This window comes from Oncorhynchus mykiss, chromosome 27 (assembly GCF_057628025.1).
Source record: "Oncorhynchus mykiss isolate SJ-2025 chromosome 27, ASM5762802v1, whole genome shotgun sequence".
Lineage (NCBI taxonomy): Eukaryota > Metazoa > Chordata > Actinopteri > Salmoniformes > Salmonidae > Oncorhynchus > Oncorhynchus mykiss.
In genome coordinates this window covers 18,334,587-18,355,384 of record NC_143048.1, presented here as the reverse complement: position 1 = coordinate 18,355,384, position 20,798 = coordinate 18,334,587, and the positions used below count along the sequence as shown (strand labels likewise).

Here is a 20,798-nt window from a genome sequence, read left to right as displayed (position 1 = left end):
AGGGAGGTCATACAGGCACGTGGAGGCCACACACACTACTGAGCCTCATTTTGACTTGTTTTAAGGACATTACATCAATGTTGGCTTTCCACTTTAATTTTGTGTGTGACTCCAAATCCAGACCTCCATGGGTTGATAAATTTGATTTCCATTGATCGTTTTTGTGTGATTTTGTTGTCAGCACATTCAACTATGTAAAGAAAAAAGTATTTAATAAGAATATTTCATTCATTCAGATCTAGGATGTGTTATTTTAGTGTTCCCTTTATTTTTTTGAGCAGTGTATATAGGGAACATAAACTACTTTTTTAACCCATAGAGCTCTGGTCAAAAGTAATGCAGTACCTAGGGAAAAGGGTGGCATTTGGGAAGAAACCTGGGTCATGACCAGTCATGACACCCCCCCATGGTCTAACAATAACACACCTGTCATGTCCTGTCCTGCACTGGCTATAGGTGGGGGAGAGAGAAGAATCAAAGATCGCTAGAGAGCTTTGTGACTTTGATCGATTGGATGACGCTGTGCAGCATTTAACAAGCGAGAAACACAACACACAAGTGTTCATAAAAATAATGATGAGCATTGAAAAGTAGAATGAAATTGATATATAAAGCCACTCAGACACACTGAAACACAGAAAAGTGCTGATGTTCTCATTTGTTCTCACCCAGCAACTGGCTGATATGTGAGGAGTCATGATCCTCTCTGAGGGGTGTGGCAGTTGGGGGGGGGTGGAGGAAAGTGAGATACGGGTCCTCAGATGATTGCAAGACTTCCACAGAGCAACAAGCTGTCAAGGTGCAGACACACATACATAGACACACACAGTACATTTGGCAAAATACACTCCTCTGTGTCTACTCCATAATGATATAGACCACTAGTCCTCCTGTCTGTCTCTGTGCGGACTGTGTAAGGAGGGTAAGGCAGGGAGAGTTTATTTATTTAATAATGTCTCTACTGTGATACTGAGACTGTCAGTCAGCCCCACTGTCCTCCTGTCCTTCTCCTCTTGGACCCTGAGGGGCACCACAGTCTGAAGACTACACCACCTATCTCATACAGCCAGCCAACCAACCAACCAACCAACCAACCAACCCCCCCCCCCCCGGCCGCAGAGATATTCTCCTTCCTCTTCTTCTGAAACAACCACTCCTCCCTCCTCCTCTTACTGCATTTCTTCTTCCTCCTGCTGCAGCGAGGGCCCAGCCAGGTCAAGCGGTAGGTAGGTGGTTCCAATCCAGGTAAAGGGGTTCTATGCCATGTAGATAAAGGTGTTGATGTCTGTCTCGTCCCGTTTGATGTATTTGTGTTCGATGAGCCACTCAATCTGTTCCTTGATCATCTTCTTCTGGGGCAGGAACATGTTCTTGAGGATCTCTACCAGTTCTGTCTGTAGCTGAGCGTTACTGATCCTCTTCCTCATCTTCATAATCTGGATGATGGCCTCCTGGAGGGGGGTGGGTGGGTCAAACAACGTACAGCATTATATCTTTACTCAATGTCGAGGCACACATTCAACTGGTATTGTTATGATTGATAAAACCTTGCAGGGTGGAAGTCAGTAGTGCTCCATTAAAGTCTTTGGGGGGAAAAAAAGTGCTGAAACTTCAGATTCCTCAAGTTGGACCTTTCAATGTGTAAAGTTACCTGGGTTCTTAATATTCTCAGCTGGACGATGCCCTCATTCTCCTCCTCTCTCATTCGCTCTGTGGTCAGCTGCAATCGACCAATCAGATTAATCTTGCCCCTTTTTTGGACCTTGGAGTTTTTACTGAGAAACAGAGACAAAATAACTCAACATCCGATCAGCCATCACACCTGAAACTGCTCAACATTCCATCCTGGTCCTCAGTAGGAAACCATGACAACAAAGCTTTCATCAACATTCAAACTTCCCCAAAATTAATAATGAGTTAGACTACATACAGTTACATTAACTAAATAGAGCATGAATCAACATGGTAAGCCAAAAGCTGTTGAAGTGAGGTGCAAAACACTGCCATCTTTCCCAAAAATCCCAGGTTTTCAAGAAATCCCTGTGGGAATATTCCTGGATTCAGGATGGAATACGCAGGAAACTCTGGAATGCTCCAATTAGTACTTCTTTGAAAATGTGAGAATTTGGGGAAAGTTACCAGAGTTTAGCAACCCCGGTGCATTCAATGCCTTTATTAAGGTCAGGGGGCTAACACAATGTTGTGGGTTCAAAGCTACGTACATGAGAGAGAAGTCCTGGTTGACATAGAACAGGGTGCTGTCTGTGAAGTCTTTAGGGGAGGAGACTGAAGGCTCATAGGACAACACCTGTCTCTTCAGCTTAGGGAACGCTACCAGAGACTAGAGACAGAGAGGAGACAGCAGAGAGGGAGAAAAAAAGGAGAGGTCGTTTCTTGTCTGTGTATGAATTGTGTTTATATTGGCATGTGTGCTTTCATTTTTCAATCCCAGAGAATATGAGTGTGTGTGTATAAAGTACCCAGAGTCTGTTTGTGTGTGTGTGTGTTACCCAGAGTGTGCGTCGTAGCTCAGCATCGGGAAGCTCGGTGGCCAATTTAAGGTTTTCGAAGCTGATTCGCTCCCGCGGCCGCTGGTTCCAGGCAAATAGGACAGCCAGCTGAAAGGTTGTGACCTCCAGGTCATAATGACCCATTTCGTTCTTGAAGGTGATCTAAACACACACACACACAAAAACACACAGCCCCCCCCCCCCCCCCCCCCCCCCCACACACACACACACACACACACACACACACAGGGGAGAGGGGGATCACTATGCCGTTGGACATGAGGTGATAGTAATATAATCCATGGAAAAACTACTGAGTGTGTGCGTTTGCTGTGTGTGTGCGCATCTCCCACTCACGATGCCATTGGACATGAGGTGATAGTAATATAATCCATGGAAAAACTACTGAGTGTGTGCGTTTGCTGCGTGTGTGCGCATCTCCCACTCACGATGCCATTGGACATGAGGTGGTGCCAGTGTAGTTTCCTTCCGCTGTGGTTCCTCTTGTAGAAGTCTTCTACCTCTGGGATCAGATCCTCCAGCTCAGTAGGCAGAGACACAAACACCTTCTCACTGCTCCTCGACCAAGCACCCGCATTCAGGATCTTTATATTCACACTGTCAGCTGGAGCAAGAGACAGAAACAGAGAGACAGAGAAAAAGAGGCAGAGGACAGAGAGAGAGAAAGAGATAATTTGTGTATTACTATGGTACACCAGCTGGTGGAGTATTGTGGCTGTGTTTGTGTTTGTTACCTGGTAAAGCCAGCTTGTTGTGTTTGTGCATCTCCTTGAAGACCTGGTTGAGATCATCTGATACTTTAATGTCCTGGAACATCCTCGCCAGCTTATTCACATAGTCTGCAGGCATCCCCACCTCCTACACGCACACACACAGGCCCAGCGGAAAAAACTCAATCAAAAGGGGATATAGAGAGAGAGAGTGTGTGTGTGTGTGTGTTCATACCCTGAGCCACTCCACCATGTTCTCTTCTATTTCACTGTCGGCTGAGATGTCCAGGATCAGTCTTCTGGTCAGGTGGGCTTTATGGTACCTCATAAACACATCCTTATTCTGAACATACTTCAATACCAGCAACTAGAGAGAGAAGGGAGGGAGGGAGCAAGAACACATCCTTATTCTGAACATACTTCAACACAAGCAACTAGAATAGGTGGTGGTGGGGAAGGGATAGAAGACTATGGAGGCATCCAATTTCTACACCCTTCTCTGAAAGTGCACACTTCCCGTCATGGATTTCACAACAGCCAATGCTTACACCAATCCAATGCTTGAGAATCAGGGCTCATTCTACAGTACTAGGGGAGAGTCTCACCACTTCTTTGAGTTTGAGTTCTATCTCCTCTGATGTGAGTTTCTTGCTCAGGGTTGTTTTCCTCAGCAGCATGTCACAGTAGTTAGCTAGCAGCTCTGGACACTTCGACTCTGGCTGGGTCTTCAGACCTACCCTGTAAAGACACACACACAGATTAATAGTACACATAGAAATCTAATTACTAGAACAGGCCTCCACATTCAAGTCTGGCTGCGTCCCAATTCTCCACCCTTTTTCTGTAGTCTACATGTGCACACTTTCCTCCAGCCAATCGTTACACAAATCATATGCTTTTAAATCCATGATGTGGAGTGTGAAAATGCACCCCTCAGGAAAAGGGTGAAGAATCAGGATGCAGCTCATATTCTGTGATGGGTGGACTAGCAGCCATATTGACCCATAACCAAGGAATATAATATAAACATACAACCCAGGTTTGTCTCACCCTTTCTGTTTGAGTGGCAGCTCCAGTTTAAAAATGGTGGCATCGTTCACCACAGCTTTGTAGGCCTGAAGAGAAACACAGAACTGTCAAACCTCCCACTATCCCCCCCCCTTTTTTCTCCTCCTCCGTCCATCCCCCTTTTCTCTCCACCCCTCTGTTACATCTGCTCTCTTCAACCCTTTACTCTCGCTTAATGTCTCTGCCCTCTCATCCCCCTTTTTTCTCCTCCATCCCCCCTTCTCTCCACCCCTCCGTCTCGTCCCTTCACCCCCTTTTGTCTCGCTGTATGCATGTACAGTACCAGTCAAACATTTGGACACACCTGCTCTTTCAAGGGTTTTTTATTTTTTCTACATTGTCGAATAATAGTGAAGACATCAAAACAATGAAATAACACACATGGAATCATGTAGTAACCAAAAAAGGTGTTAAACAAATCAAAATATATTTTATATTCTTAAAGTAGCCACCCTTTACCTTAATGACAGCTTTGCACACTCTTGGCATTCTCTCAACCAGCTTCATGAGGTTGTCACCTGGAATGCATTTCAATTAACAGGTGTGCCTTGTTAAACGTGAATTTTGTGGAATTTCTGTCCGTCTTAATGCATTTGAACTGATGGTTTTGGATTTCTAAACTTTGAATATTATTAGTCATCAGTTATACTAGAGACATAAGGGGTGCCATAGTCTAGGGTCTACACCAGAAGTTAATGGGTATCTGTAGGAGGAATGGATATGGTAGATGTAGTTAAGCTTGGAATGTACTTAGTGACAGAAAGACGATCACATGTTGGCAGGCACTGATAAGGGTGGAGAGCTGTGGATTAGTGAGGAAGGGGGTCAGGTCAGATTAAGGGAGAAGGAACAGTTTATTGCCGGTATCACTTAATTCCCTGCCTAACAACAAAGATGTAATGTTTAGCGAGAAGGAGGAGACTCCACCCCAAATTGGGGTGTATATATACCACCACTGGTGGAACCACATCTTTGTCTTATGTAGCTGTATTGACCCAATGGGTGAATAAAATTGGTTGGAGCTTTCAGTGTCTTGATTTCTTACTCTGATATTTAGAACCTAACAGAGCCAATCAGTTGTGTTGTGACAAGGGGAGGGGTGGTATACAGAAGATGGACTTTTATCAAATAAGGCTAAATCCATATTATGGCAAGAACAGCTTAAATAAGTAAAGAGAAATGACAGCCCATCATTACTTTAAGACATGAAGGTCAGTCAATCCGTAATATTTCAAGAACTTTGAAAGTTTCTTCAAGTGCTGTCGCAAAAACCTTGAAGCACTATGATGAAACTGGCTCACATGAGGACCGCCACAGGAAAAGAAGACCCAGAGTTACCTCTGCTGCAGAGGATACGTTCATTAGAGTTACCAGCCAGTGGAGGAGGTGTCAGTGGGGGAGGTGTTAAACCTATTGAAGTCATTACCTGATGGTAAATCTACAGGTTATGGTCTTATGGACAATGTTTTACTTCACTGTGCTGCTCCCCAGATTGCAGTTCCACTGAGATACATATTTAAATGGTCACTGGAAAAGGGGATGTTTGCGAAACTGTGTCCTATTCCGAAAGACAGCAAAGAACCCATTACTCCTGCTAATAGTCGACCAATTAGTCTACTCCCTACACTCAGTAAGATATTGGAGGGTATTGTGAGTAGACAAATGTGGGAGTACATGGAAAATAATGATCCGATTACAGCCAATCAGCATGCTTATCGCAAAAAACATTCCACTACATTGGTTGACATGAATGATCAGTGGCTCAATGCTATGGATAATGGCAAATTTGTAGGTGTACTATTTTTAGATTTCAGTGCAGCATTTGATTTAGTGGATCATGAAATAATTTTGACAAAATTAATGCATTATGGTTTTAAGGAGGTAGCATTGAATTGGGTACAGTCATATCTAACTGACAGGAAACAGTCCACTTATATCAATGGTTCATTTTCTTCCCCTAATGTGTTAAACTGTGGAATACCGCAGGGCAGCTGCCTTGGGCCACTTCTTTATTTAATATATACCAACAACCTTCCCTATGCCTTGGTTGAAACTCAATCTACTATATTTGCAGATGATACTACAATTTATGCAGCAAGACAATCGGTTCAACAGGCTTTACAAGGAGATTTGGAGAATATCAGGAAGTGGATTTGCCAAAACAAACTTGTTTTAAACACCAAGAAAACCAAAGTTGTGTTGGTCTGTTCAACTAGGAAAAGGCCAAAACGGCATGGGATACAATTAAATATGGGAGGAGTACAAATTGAAGAAGTGGCAGAAACCAAACTATTGGGAGTGCAGCTAGACAACTGCTTATCATGGTCGTCTCAAATAACTAATCTATGTAAAACAAATATTAAAACAGCATGCATAATCAGAAGGATAGCTAAATATTTACCAGGAAAAATGATTCAGCAAATAACACAAGCATTAATTGAGAGTCAGGTGAACTACTGTTCAGTGGTCTGGGGAAATGCATTATCAAGTGAAGTTAGGAGACTGCAGAATGCACAAAATAAAGCAGCAAGGATTGTTTTAAGGTGGAGATATGGTTCTTCTGTTGCAGTCATGTGCAGTGTCCTTGGTTGGTCATCAATCGACAAGGTAATTGAAAAAAACATGCTTATTTTATAATATACATCATTTCAAACGGCCAAGTTCTATTCACAACGGTATTCAGTTGGTAAGAGACAGACATTCCGTAAATACTAGGAATAGATTGTCCACCATCTATGCGTTATCCAGACAGAAAAGAGAAATAGGCAAAATAACATTTCGATTTAGAGCAATACAGAAATTGAATAAATTAACTGAGCAAACTAGAAACCTTTCAATATATACATTTAAACATTATTATTATATATTTTTAAATATAGTATATAGAAATGTTGTGGAATTATAGTAGATGAAGAATCAATATTTTTTTAGATTGAGTATTTATTGGGTCATTATGCTAGTATTATGTATGTTTGTAATAGTGTGTTATATGTGAAAGTGTGTTTGTATTATATATTGTATTTTAATGTTTAAGGACTCTTGAAAGATTAGTCTAAATGGGGACTAAAAGAGATACAAATCAAATTAAATCAAATCAAACCAGCCCAAATAAATGCTTCACAGAGTTCAGGTAACAGACACATCTCAACATCAACTGTTCAGAAGATACTGCATGAATCAGGCTTCATGGTCAAATTGCTGCAAAGAAACCAATACTAAAAGACACCAATAAAAAGAAGAGACTTGCTTGGGCCAAGGAACACGAGCAATGGACATTAGACAGGTGGAAATCTGTCCTTTAGTCTGATGAGTCCAAATTTGAGAGTTTTGGTTCCAACCCAGTGTCTTTGTGAGATGCAGAGTAGGTGAACGGATGATCTCCGCATGTGTAGTTCCCACCAAGAAGCATGGAGGTGGTGGTGTGATGGTGCTTTGCTGGTGACACTATCAGTGATTTATTTAGAATTCAAGGCTATTTGACCAAGAAGGAGAGTGATGGAGTGCTGCATCAGATGACCTGACCTCAACCCAATTGAGATGGTTTGGGAAGTGTTGGACCGCAGAGTGAAGAAAAGCAGCCAATAAGTATTCAGTATAATTGGGAATTCCTTCAAGGTAGTTGGAAAAGCATTCCAGGTGAAGCTGATTGAGAGAATGCCAAGAGTGTGCAAAGCTGTCATGAAGCCAAAGGGTGGCTACTTTGAAGAATCTCAAATATAAATATATTTTGATTTGTTTAACACTTCTTTGGTTACTACATGATTATATATGTGTTATTTCATAGTTTTGATGTCTTCACTATTATTCTATAATGTAGAAAATACTAAAAATAAAGAAAAACTCAAATGAGTAGGTGTGTCCAAACCTTTGACTGGTGCTGTATGTGTATGTGTGTACCTTGTCTCTGGCGGTGAGGAATCGAGGGTCATCCTGAAAAGCCTCCTTCACCAGTTTACTGAAACGGTTAAACAATGTCAGCAGCTGCTCCACGTACTTCTCAGAGTCCTACACACCGGAAAAAAAAGAGAAACATACAGATATACTGTATGTTACAGATAGATTTTGAGTGAGTGTGTGTGTGTGTATATATACAGTGGTACAAAAAGTATTTAGTCAGCCACCAATTGGGCAAGTTCTGCCACTTAAAAAGATGAGAGAGGCCTATAATTTTCATCATAGGTACACTTCAACTATGACAGACAAAATGAGAGAAAAAATCCAGAAAATCACATTGTAGGATTTTTTAATGAATTTATTTGCAAATTATGGTGGAAAATAAGTATTTGGTCAATAACAAAAGTTTATCTCAACACCTTGTTATATACCCTTTGTTGGCAATGACAGAGGTCAAACGTTTTCTGTAAGTCTTTACAAGGTTCTCACACACTGTTGCTGGTATTTTGGCCCATTCCTCCATGCAGACCTCCTCTAGAGCAGTGATGTTTTGGGGCTGTTGCTGGGCAACATGGACTTTCAACTCCCTCCAAAGATTTTCTATGGGGTTGAGATCTGGAGACTGGCTAGGCCACTCCAGGACCTTGAAATGCTTCTTACGAAGCCACTCCTTCGTTGCCCGGGCGGTGTGTTTGGGATCATTGTCATGCTGAAAGACCCAGACACGTTTCATCTTCAATGCCCTTGCTGATGGAAGGAGGTTTTCACTCAAAATCTCACGATACATGGCCCCATTCATTCTTTCCTTTACACGGATCAGTCGTCCTGGTCCCTTTGCAGAAAAACAGCCGCAAAGCATGATGTTTCCACCCCCATGCTTCACAGTAGGTATGGTGTTCTTTGGATTCAACTCAGCATTCTTTGTCCTCCAAACACGACGAGTTGAGTTTTTACCAAAAAGTTATATTTTGTTTTCATCTGACATTCTCCCAATCTTCTTCTGGATCATCCAAATGCTCTCTAGCAAACTTCAGACGGGCCTGGACATGTACTGGCTTAAGCAGGGGGCACTGCAGGATTTGAGTCCCTGGCGGCGTAGTGTGTTACTGATGGTAGGCTTTGTTACATTGGTCCCAGCTCCCTGCAGGTCATTCACTAGGTCCCCCCGTGTGGTTCTGGGATTTTTGCTCACTGTTCTTGTGATCATTTTGACCCCACGGGGTGAGATCTTGCGAGGAGCCCCAGATCGAGGGAGATTATCAGTGGTCTTGTATGTCTTCCATTTCCTAATAATTGCTCACACAGTTGATTTCTTCAAACCAAGCTGCTTACCTATTGTAGATTCAGTCTTCCCAGCCTGGTGCAGGTCTACAATTTTGTTTCTGGTGTCCTTTGACAGCTCTTTGGTCTTGGCCATAGTGGAGTTTGGAGTGTGACTGTTTGAGGTTGTGGACAGGTGTCTTTTATACTGATAACAAGTTCAAACAGGTGCCATTAATACAGGTAACGAGTGGAGGACAGAGGAGCCTCTTAAAGAAGAAGTTACAGGTCTGTGAGAGCCAGAAATCTTGCTTGTTTGTAGGTGACCAAATACTTATTTTCCACCATAATTTGCAAATAAATGTGATACAATGTGATTTTCTGGATTTTTTTTCTCATTTTGTCTGTCATAGTTGAAGTGTACCTATGATGAAAATTACAGGCCTCTCTCATCTTTTTAAGTGGGAGAACTTGCACAATTGGTGGCTGACTAAATACTTTCTTGCCCCACTGTACATTTTTACTACACTTACTAGTACCAGAAGTCCTCACAAAAATAGTAAACCAACTAAAATTCAGAGAAGTGAGGACATTTTAGGCTTAGAGTTAAAATTAGGGTTAGGTTTAGGCGTTACGGTTAGGTTTAAGAGTTAGGGTTTAAGGAAAATAGGATTTTAAATGGAAATCAATTGTTGGTCCCCAAAAAGTCCTCACAAGTACAGTAACACATGGCTCTGTGTGTGTGTACATACAGAAGTGATAGTCTCTGCAGCAGCCACCATATCAGCCAGCCCAGCGTTCATGATGTGATCCTCCAGATCTTTCAGCATGGGCTCTATCCCACTAGGAACCTTATCCATCAGGGAAAACATCAGGTGGAGCTCTGCAAGGTGAAGGACATTAACGTCACACAAAGGAGGACCCTCTTCTATAACCGGTCCCAAAGTTGGTAGGTAACAGTAGTAATGCAACATGTTACTCACTGTCTGTCTCGTTGCGTTTGATCATGCCGGGACATTCAGCCAGGATGGTTTCTTTAAACGACGTCACCAGAGCGTTCACACAACATTCCATCAGCTGGAGAGAGACAACCGAGACTAACATTGGTCTACATGACATCATCATCTCTTGACTGTGAATATGAGTTTAAACCAGTCTATACAACCTCATGGGTAAACCGTCTACTCACAGCTTGGACAGAGTTACATTCACGACGAGTCTCAAGGTATCGAACTGCCCTCTTCTCCTCTTCTCTTAGCTTTGTGTCTGCCTGCAAGACACACACACAGTCAGTGCATGTATACACACTCACTGAGAGACATTGTCACAACACACACACACAGAGCGCAGTCCTTACATATTTCATGTAGTTCTGGACTCCGTTCTGCTGTAGGTATGATGGGGCCTGTGTTCTGTAGAACCTCTCAGTTGAGTCCAGGTAGGCCTTCTCAAAGTTATCTCTGTAGATCTGGAGCTTGTCTTCAGGGTTAGAGCACAGGTTGACTACAAAACACAAGCACATGCACACACACACACTTTGTCAAAATACCGAAAACATACCATACTTCACAAAAACTTCCCATTTAAAATGTGTGGATATTAGCCACTCAGGGTGTATATGTCCTACCGTATGATTCTCGTACTCCTATAACCAGCTGGGAGTCAAAAGCCTCTCCCAGCCTCTCAGCATGAACCAGCTTCATAGCACTGTCCTGAAGACGGCTCTTTATGTTGGAGAAGATTGACTCGTTCCATGTGTCCAACATCAACTAGAGGAGAGGCCGAGGGGGGGGATATATATATATATATATATATATATATATATAAATAAGAGAGAGAAAAAGCAGGGCAAGACAGTTGATGAATACCATCAAAAATAAGAGCATTGTCCATCTCTCCCCTCCCTACGTACGATGCTGTAGTCTACATTAGACTCATTGTTGCTGCCCTGCCTCTCTCCTTCCTCCTCTCCCTCATTCCCCTCTCCTCACCTTGCGTACGATGCTGTCCTCAACGTTAGACTTCTTGTTGCTGCCCTGCTTCCCCATCAGTGTGATCTCCAGCTGACAGAAGGGTTTGGGCAGGATGTCACACTGCGTGAAGAACTTTCGCCACTCCACAATGTAGGCCTTCAGTAACGCTGTGTCATCCTGGTGACTCAACACACGCTGCCATGGAAACAGGTCAGAAGTTAGGTCAGAGACAGCTTGCATAGGTAGAGGTTAGGATTCAGAGGTTTAAGGGTCAGCCTCTTGCCTACAACTGTTATCACTGTACTGGAAAGGTGTGTGTGTGTGTGTATGCGAAGAATGGCACATTCCAACCTCAAATGGGATTTCAACCATTACCGAAACCCTTCCCCTGTAACCCACTGTTCCACTTACGTTCTGAGCTTGTTTGATGAAGTCTAGGATGTCTTCTTTGAGGGCCTGGTGGATCTTAGCTGGGCCCTTATCATCCCACAGACACACAGCATGGACGTCTCTGCAACACAAAATAACAAGCGCAGGGTTTGTGTGTGTGTGCGGTTGCAGTATGTGTGTGTGTCTTCTGTGCAGTTTGGTGTGGTGTGATGCAGTGTGTGTATCTTACGAGAAGAGGTCGAACCACTGCTGCTTGGTGACAGCCTCCTGTCTCAGCAGCTTGAGAACAATGGGCCTCATCAAGTCCCACTTGTCCTCAAACTGCAAGGAGCCTTTATTCTGGAGAGAGATGATACTACTGTTACTACTCACTACAACTATACTGTTACTACTCAGGGTTGTATTCATTAGTACACACGGTGGAAAATGTTTGGCAACAGAAAATGAAAACAAGCATTTCTATTTGGACAATTTAAAGTAGTCACTCTCTGTTTCGGCCTGTTTGCTTCTATTTTGTGCCTAGTGAATATGACCCAGGGAACAATTACTTTTACCACCTGTTACTTAGTATCTCAGACTACAGAGTGCCTTCACTCTGCAGAGAGATGACACCCCTCACGACCCAGTATCTAGAGCCATTCATTCTGGAGAGAGACAAGAACAACACTGTTCCTACATACTAACCCATTACCCAGTAATTTGCTACTGATGCTGTTCTGAATCAAATTGTATGTTTAATAGTAGTTTTCTATTATATTATTTTAAAACATAACGTTACAATGGTTTAGTTCGCTAAAATAAATCCGGCTTCAACTAAAACCTTAGCTACAGACTACATTGTCAACAGTGTAGTTGCACCCAACTTTGATCAAGAAGAACAGAACTAATGTAATGTTAGCTTGCCAATTCAGCTGATTGTTCCACCACCTGCACAAGCCTTTGCATATTCTCTTACAGTTTGATGTGGACAGACAACCGTTACTACAATGAACTGTGAATTATATTATTGATTAACTTTCAATTTAAAAGACGAAATGCTTATGCCGGTGACAACTGTATTGCACGTTAGCCAGATGGCTGGCTAGCTAAATTATCTTAGCATCCCTTGCTAGCTAACTAGCAAGAGAGACCTTTCTGTTGCCTTAAATGCAACAACAACAAAAAAAACTGTCACACAGTGTTCGTGGTCAGGTTTGTTTTTAACTCATTCATGAACTTATTTACATCCAGACTATGGGCATTGGGAGCATAATTACGTGTTCAAATCCAGGTAAAATGTTGAAGTGAAGAGGCTCTTACCTTTAACAAATTAGACGTCGCCATGTTTCCTCCAACTTGTGCCCTCCTCGCGCAGTCTCGCGAGAGTATGGTTGGAGGGAATTGGGTAACGTAGCTTCTGACTTAAAAATAAACAGAGATAAAGGCTAGATATTTGTCCAGTTTACAGTATTGTGTCATGACATTTTCACTGCCCTTTTTATGTGCTGCTCTTTGTCTACTAAATGCACATAAGACACTGCACCAACTAGGATATTGCAGGTGTTGGAAGGTAAATACAGTAGGCCACAGTTGACTGGGCTGGGCCAGTGCTAAACTTAGCTACCGTGGACTTGACTGCCATGGAACCACTGAGTTCTATTAAAGGTCAGTGCATGGTATGTACAGTAGCTATGTGACTTGGAGACAAGCAAGTAACATAGAGAAGGGATATGTGCCCTGTTCAAAGCAACACCGCCTTCCTCCTTCCTCTTTTTTCCTTCCTTTATTCATTCAAGCCTTTCCTTCCACTTTCCTTCCTTGGGTAGAGTAATTGCATGGCTGAAATGAAGTAATCACTGATCTAAATACCCCCCAACCCCCTCCCACAGTTTCACACCCACCCATTTTCACCCACTTTGTACCACACACTTTCATCACTACACCTAATCATCTGAAAACACTAAGTAGTCTTTGCACTTTGATTAGAGAACACTGTTAATCATTCAGCCCAGGCAGCACAGTAGACATTTAAAAGCCCCAGGACAGGCAGCACAGTAGACATTTAAAAGCCCCAGGACAGACAGCACACAGCAGTGTATTCCCCATCCCAGGATCCCACTGTTACAGAGATACAACATGGCTGAGATGGACCCAGGTGGGATTATAGCTACAGACCCCAGAAATAATTCTGATAGAAAATGCCTTATTATCCGGAAGCTTCTGAAGTTCAACCCTAAACAAGTGTTTACATGGTGAGTCTGGGGGGGGGGGGGGGGGGGGGAATGTTATATCAGTGATTATCTGCATCCCATCTGGCAACCTATCCTTTATATATTGCACTACTTTTAACCAGCTCCCTATGGGCTCTGATCGAAAGTAGAGCACTATATAAGGAATACGGTGCCATGTCGGACAGATAGTGACATAGTGGAGATCTATCAATGTCTAAGAATGGAGGGTGTCCACTGTCCAGTAGTTGTGAATGTCCCTGGCGGCTACCATACAGATGCCTGGACTGAGTTGTGATAAAACCCTTATGAAGACTATAGGGCCGAAACATGTTGGTTTTACCAATAAAGACCCAGTTTTATCAACGTCTACTGTCTTCCAGAGTTGCTGAATTTCTGCTTCACTTATGCATTGTCCTAACAGGCAGCTGGTGAAGACAGTAGCCATGGGTCAGGGTTTGGCTGTTCTCATGTGTGGCACAGCAGTAACATCCCAGTACCTGGCTTCAGACTACCACGTGGACGTGCCCATGCTCCAGAGCTTTATGAGCTATGCACTGCTCTGCCTCACCTACACCACCGCTCTGCTGTTCAGAACAGGTACACACACACTCATGCACACCAACGTGCTGTTCTGAAGAACAGGTAGTCTCTCTCTCACACACACCACCCCAGGGCACTCCTCATCAGAATAGTGCAGTTGTGAACTCTATAAAATGTTATAATTGTGTAGCAGTGCAATAACCTCCAGGATACCCTCTCCTAACGTACTGTAGGGGATGGCAATATGTTTCAGATTTTAAAGAAGAGGTGGTGGAAGTATCTCCTAGTAGGCTTGGTGGACGTCGAGGCTAACTACACAGTGGTTAAAGCTTACCAGTACACTACACTCACCAGTATACAGGTCAGAACTACGAGACGGTGTGTGTATGTTTTTGTGTGTGTGCGAGTTTGCGTGCCTGCAGGCATGCATGTGTGTGTGTGTGTGTGTGTGTGCTGAGTTATGTCAATGTATGTGACTATTCTGGTGTGTCTCTCTGTCTTTCAGCTGCTGGACTGTTTTGTGATCCCTGTGTTGATGATACTCTCCTGCTGGTTCCTGAAGACGTGCTACAGACCCATCCACTACATATCTGTGTGTGTCTGTCTGCTGGGGGTGGGGGCCATGGTGGGAGCTGACCTACTGGCTGGACGAGACTTGGGATCCAGTAAGAACCCACTCATTCATTTGTTAATTATTTAATGATTTAATTCAATCTCTCAGTTCATAATAAATAGTAACATATTAACCTCACCTCTTTCCTCACCCTCCTCTCCTATCTCGCTCCTCTCCTCCCTCTCTCCTAGCCTCAGACGTTCTGCTAGGTGATGGCTTGGTCCTGCTCAGTGCCAGTCTATATGCTGTGTCTAACTTGTGTCAGGAGTACATCGTCAAACACCTCAGCAGTGTAGAGTTCCTAGGCATGGTCGGCCTGTTCGGCACACTCATCAGTGGCATACAGCTGTAAGTGTGTGTGTTTACGTGTGTGTGCGCATGCGTGTGGATGTGTGTTGAGTGTAAATGTTCGGTGAGAAGGTAGTAGAATGGGAATGTGGTTGATTTGAGTGGTCTGCTGTGTTCCTACAGGGGTGTTCTGGAGCATAACAATGTGGCAAACATCCAATGGGACTGGAGAATCGGTTAGTACCACATAAAACAAAATATACAAGTAACTGGCTAAATAAAATAAACTCTTGAGTAAATGAGGGATTCATAGTATATTGAAAGCAGGTACTTCCACACAGGTGTGTTTCCTGAGTTAATTAAGCAATTAACATCCCATCATGCTTAGGGTGATGTAAAAAATGCCCAGTTGCACATTATTTTTGCTACCATGGCTGGAAAAAGAGAACTCAGTGACTTTGAAAGAGGGGTCTCAAAGGTGCATAGGGGGTGTGTGTTTATTTGTGTGTGTGTGTGTGTCTCAGTCACCAGATCTCAACACAATTGAACACTTATGGGAGATTCTGGAGTGGCTTAGACAGCGTTTTCCACCATCATCAACAAAACACCAAATCATGTAATTTCTAATGGAAGAATGGTGTTGCATCCCTCCAATATAGTACCAGACACTTGGAGAATCTATGCCTGGTGCACTGAAGCTGTTGTGGCAGCTCGTGGTGACCCAACGACCTATTAAGACACTTTATGTTGGTGCTTCCTTTATTTTGGCAGTTACCTGTATATTTGTTGAAATTTTTTTAATTAATGTTTTTATTAAAGAGACAGGACAGTGTAGAAGGAGGAAAGTAAGGAGAGGGTTAGTTACAAAGTAGTTGTGGGTCTGCAGATTCGGTAGTGTAAACGACTAGACCACCCCAGGGCACCGGTTATTACCTCTCTCTTAGGGTGGTTACTGATGTTTTGGTGGCAAGGTTACAGAGAGTACAGAATGTGTGCTGTGTTAGCTTGCAGAAGTACAGTTTCCACATACAGCTCTTTGCTGCTCTTTATCTTGGGTTTTATGGGAGCTGCAACAGTTGATCTACCTTGTTAATAATACTTTCTGCCCTGTATAATGACTGTATGTGTTTTCTGTTCAGGCCTATTGTTCTCTGACTACACCCAGTACAGCTGTATAAATGAGTAGAGTAGTAGTACTCTGTTGATTCCAACTTGGGAAATTGTTTAATCACCACAAGCATAATCAATGTTACAAAACACAAGACAAGGATCAATAATATTCAGATAATAACACATAATAAAATATTTAAAAGACAGATGCACCTGTGATAAGAGAGCCAAGTAAAAGATATTAGAAATCCTGTTGTCGGTCATACTCTGCGAAAACAAGGATCAGCAATGTATAGTATAGTATGTTCATTTTATAATGTATACTTCTTCTCTCCCCAGGCCTGCTGTTTGCTGGCTATGCCCTGTGTATGTACACCCTGTACAGCTGTATGCCCATAGTGGTCAAGAAGACCAGTGCTACAGCAGTCAACCTCTCCCTCCTCACTGCAGACCTCCTCAGCCTCTTCTGTGGCCTGTTTCTCTTTCAATACACGGTTAGTACACACACACACACACACACACAGCAGAAACACAGAGGATAGTGGGTACAGCAGGTTGAGCCATTTGACAGTTCAGTTAGTGATTGTGTTTCTGAACAGATAAAGAGATGAGTTAATCAATGATTTGATGACTCCATAGATAGATGATAGATTGATTGGTTGCTGCTAAACTATGTCTGTACTCACTGTAATCTCTGTCAAACTTGTCAAATCTAATCTCTGTGAGATCAAGGAGACGGTAGTGATAAGATCAGTACCCAGAAACAGAGGTAGAGCTGTCCTGATCACAGGACACAGCTGACCTTATCTTAAAATATCTTAGTTGTGCAGAGAAATCCCCTGGTCACCGTGTCCCTGTTCAGTGTATTGATGACTGTTGTTAATGCGTAATCTACTATGGCCTCATATAGCTCATCTGGTGTGTGTGTGTGTATGTGTAGTTCTCAGGTCTGTATATTGTGTCTCTGGTGATCATCCTGGTGGGCTTTGTCTCCTTCAACGCTGTGGCAACGACCCCTAACCCTGCAGACCCCATCACCCCCTCTGTGGGCTGGAAGGAGGGTGGCTATGACAACCCTGATGACATCATCAATGAAGAAGTGGTGGTGGTGGTCTTGGAGGAGCAGGAAGAGGAAGAGGGTGAATGCCCAGGGGTATCGTGGAATCAGAGAACACAGTATGAGGAAGTACCGGCGATGTGATCTGATCTACTAGACGAGCACTTCCCAAGAGTCTATAGCTGTTAATCTCCTTGTCTCCTTTCTTTCATTCTTACCATTCTAATAGATCTACAGATTCACCGGTGTACAGTTGAAGTCGGAAGTTTACATACACTTAGGTTGAAGTCATTAAAACTTGTTTTTCAACCACTCTACAAATTTCTTGTTAACATACTATAGTTTTGGCAAGTCGGTTAGGACATCTACTTTCTGCATGACACAAGTAATTTTTCCAACAATTGTTTACAGACAGATTATTTCACTTATAATTCACTGTATCACAATTCCAGTGGGTCAGATGTTTACATACACTAAGTTGACTGTGCCTTTAAACAGCTTGGAAAATTCCAGAAAATTATGTCATGGCTTTAGAAGCTTCTGATAGGCTAATTGACATCATTTGAGTAAATTGGAGTTGTATCTGTGGATGTATTTCAAGGCCAACCTTCCAGCTCAGTGCCTCTTTGCTTGACATCATGGGAAAATCAAAAGAAATCAGCCAAGACCTCAGAAAAAATGGTAGACCTCCACAAGTCTGGTTCATCCTTGGGAGCAATTTCCAAACACCTGAAGGTACCACGTTCATCTGTACAAACAATAGCACACAAGTATAAACACCATGGGACCAAGCAGCCATCATACCGCTCAGGAAGGAGACACGTTCTGTCTCCTAGAGATGAACGCACTTTGGTGTGAAAAGTGCAAATCAATCCCAGAACAACAGCAAAAGACCTTGTGAAGATGCTGGAGGAAACAGATACAAAAGTATCTATATCCACAGTAAAACGAGTCCTATATCGACATAACCTGAAAGGCCGCTCAGCAAGGAAGAAGCCACTGCTCCAAAACCGCCATAAAAAGCCAGACTATGGTTTGCAACTGCACATGGGGACAAATAGCACTTTTTGGAGAAATGTCCTCTGGTCTGATGAAACAAAAATAGCTGGTAATGACCATCATTATGTTTGGAGGAAAAAGGGGGAGGCTTGCAAGTCAAAGAACACCATCCCAACCGTGAAGCTAGGGGGTGGCAGCATCATGTTGTGGGGGTGCTTTGTTGCAGGAGGGACTGTTGCACTTCACAAAATAGATGGCATCATGAGGATGGAAAATTATGTGGATATATTGAAGCAACATCTCAAGACATCAGTCAGGAAGTTAAGCTTGGTTGCAAATGGGTCTTCCAAATGGACAATGACCCCAAGCATACTTCCAAAGTTGTGGCAAAATGGCTTAAAATCAAGGTATTGGAGTGGCCATCACAAAGCCCTGACCTCAATCCTATAGAACATTTGTGGGCAGAACTGAAAAAAGCATGTGCGAGCAAGGAGGCCGACAAACCTGACTCCGTTACACCAGCTCTGTCAGGAGGAATGGGCCAAAATTCACCCAACTTATTGTGGAAGCTTGTGGAAGGCTACCCGAAACGTTTGACCCAAGTTAAGCAATTTAAAGGCAATGCTACAGAATACTAATTGAGTGTATGTAAACGTGTGACCCACTGGGAATGTGATGAAAGAAATAAAAGCTGAAAGAAATAATTCTCTCTAGTATTATTCTGACATTTCACTTTCTTAAAATAAAGTGCTGATCCTAACTGACCTAAGACATGGATTGTGAAAAACTGAGTTTAAATGTATTTGGCTAAGGTGTATGTACATTTCCTTCAACTGTATGTACAGTATGGGTGTTTTGTATTAGTTGTAATATTTCTCCACTAGTTGACTTGGCAGGAGGAATAATAAATACATGTTTTATTCCACATTCATTGTGGGGTGTGTCAATTTAATGAGTGAGTCTTCATTGATATCAATCATAAACCCAATTTTAAGTAAGATATTTTCACATGAAGATAGACATTTTCTATATTAACTGCAGGGCTCAATGCTTTATACTTGAAATCTTGGAATGAGGTCGCAGGTTGAGTATTTTTCACTTCATGTCTTCGCGTGGCTTCGCTCTTCCGGTAGGGTAGAGAGCTGTCCGTGGTGCTGAAACCTTTAGTAGCACGCGCACAATATTGTTTACAAACATCGGATCTGATCAGCTGATCAAATCTATGGGCAAAAAACGTTGTTTTTCCCGAAGTAGTGCTCGTCAAATACTTTATTATAAACAGTTAGCGAACTGATAGTCTGCTTTGTGATTCACTCAATATATGATGCTAAACAAGGCACAGAAGCAATGCTACTGATCTGCTTTGGGACAAATAATAACTGGGATGTAGACACGACCTCCGTGTGTTCACAGACAGTTGAGATATAATAAGGTAGACTGCATGCAAATGTTTTTCTTACCACTCTCCCTCTGTCAATCAATCTTCCATCTCTCTCCCTGAATCCTAAACGGTCTAATCAGCTCCACATGAATGATATATAGATAGACTACTAGGCTATAGAGCTTGCACAGCCCCATTTGGAAAATAATCATGAAAATCGAATAAGAATCTTGACTGGCAGAAGAACATTGTTTTTTCCAAAAATCTAAGTAATCTAATAAGAATCTTGTATGTTGTATGTTTTTCCTTATATGGCAGTGTTGTATTTGTATATGTGTTACTAATATGACATATGACAATTGAATACATGATTGTGGTGCATTTCCTACAAAGAAATGGTAAGACATATTTGAGACAAAATATATGAATTATGTTCTGAGAGTGTAACCTCTAAAAAATAAATGTTTTTCTTATAGGTTTCACATTGTGTTTTAAAAACAATGACAATTACTATTAGAAAATACAGTATTTGTAAATAAAAGTTCAGATATGAGATTCCATGGTTAAGGCTGGGTAGAACCTCCTACTGGACAGTTGATTCATCTACAGCTATGCAGGGTTTTAATCAAACCCAGCCCTGACTACTACCAATGTGCCATCATGAGAATGATCGTTGAAAGATCCCCACTTAATAGCTAAATAGACTCACTGCTACTATCAAAGCCATTCCTTCTCCTCCTCTCCTCTTCCTTCTCTCCTCCTCCACCTCATCAT

General features: G+C 42.5%; 2 protein-coding genes across 3 annotated transcripts; one reads left to right on the top strand and one right to left on the bottom strand.

The window, feature by feature from the left end:
• Nucleotides 1–244: 244 nt before the first annotated feature.
• Nucleotides 245–13,192, bottom strand: LOC110507657 (cullin-5). 2 transcript variants are annotated; one of them, XR_016492702.1, is made up of 19 exons: nt 13,126–13,188; nt 12,056–12,165; nt 11,848–11,947; nt 11,455–11,631; nt 11,091–11,232; nt 10,821–10,966; nt 10,653–10,733; nt 10,447–10,540; nt 10,216–10,346; nt 8,207–8,314; nt 4,292–4,356; nt 3,847–3,979; nt 3,477–3,608; nt 3,266–3,389; nt 2,868–3,135; nt 2,511–2,672; nt 2,223–2,341; nt 1,652–1,775; nt 245–1,451 (listed from the first exon to the last, which is right to left on the bottom strand). XR_016492702.1 is itself a non-coding variant. In XM_036965241.2 (19 exons), exons 1-19 carry the CDS (start codon nt 13,147–13,149, stop codon nt 1,257–1,259), a joined length of 2,343 nt encoding a protein of 780 aa, XP_036821136.1. In that variant the 5' UTR covers nt 13,150–13,192; the 3' UTR covers nt 245–1,256. The 2 variants fall into 2 exon arrangements, 1 of the variants encoding a protein (XP_036821136.1); XM_036965241.2 differs by having other exon boundaries at nt 2,960–3,135; nt 13,126–13,192.
• Nucleotides 13,193–13,941: 749 nt separating this feature from the next.
• LOC110507109 (queuine/queuosine transporter SLC35F2-like) lies at nt 13,942–20,541 on the top strand. The gene is made up of 9 exons (XM_021586977.3): nt 13,942–14,057; nt 14,458–14,633; nt 14,810–14,937; nt 15,082–15,241; nt 15,381–15,537; nt 15,661–15,713; nt 16,927–17,081; nt 17,528–17,648; nt 20,501–20,541. The coding sequence occupies exons 1-9, from the start codon at nt 13,942–13,944 to the stop codon at nt 20,539–20,541; spliced, it is 1,107 nt and encodes a 368-aa protein (XP_021442652.3).
• Nucleotides 20,542–20,798: the final 257 nt, after the last annotated feature.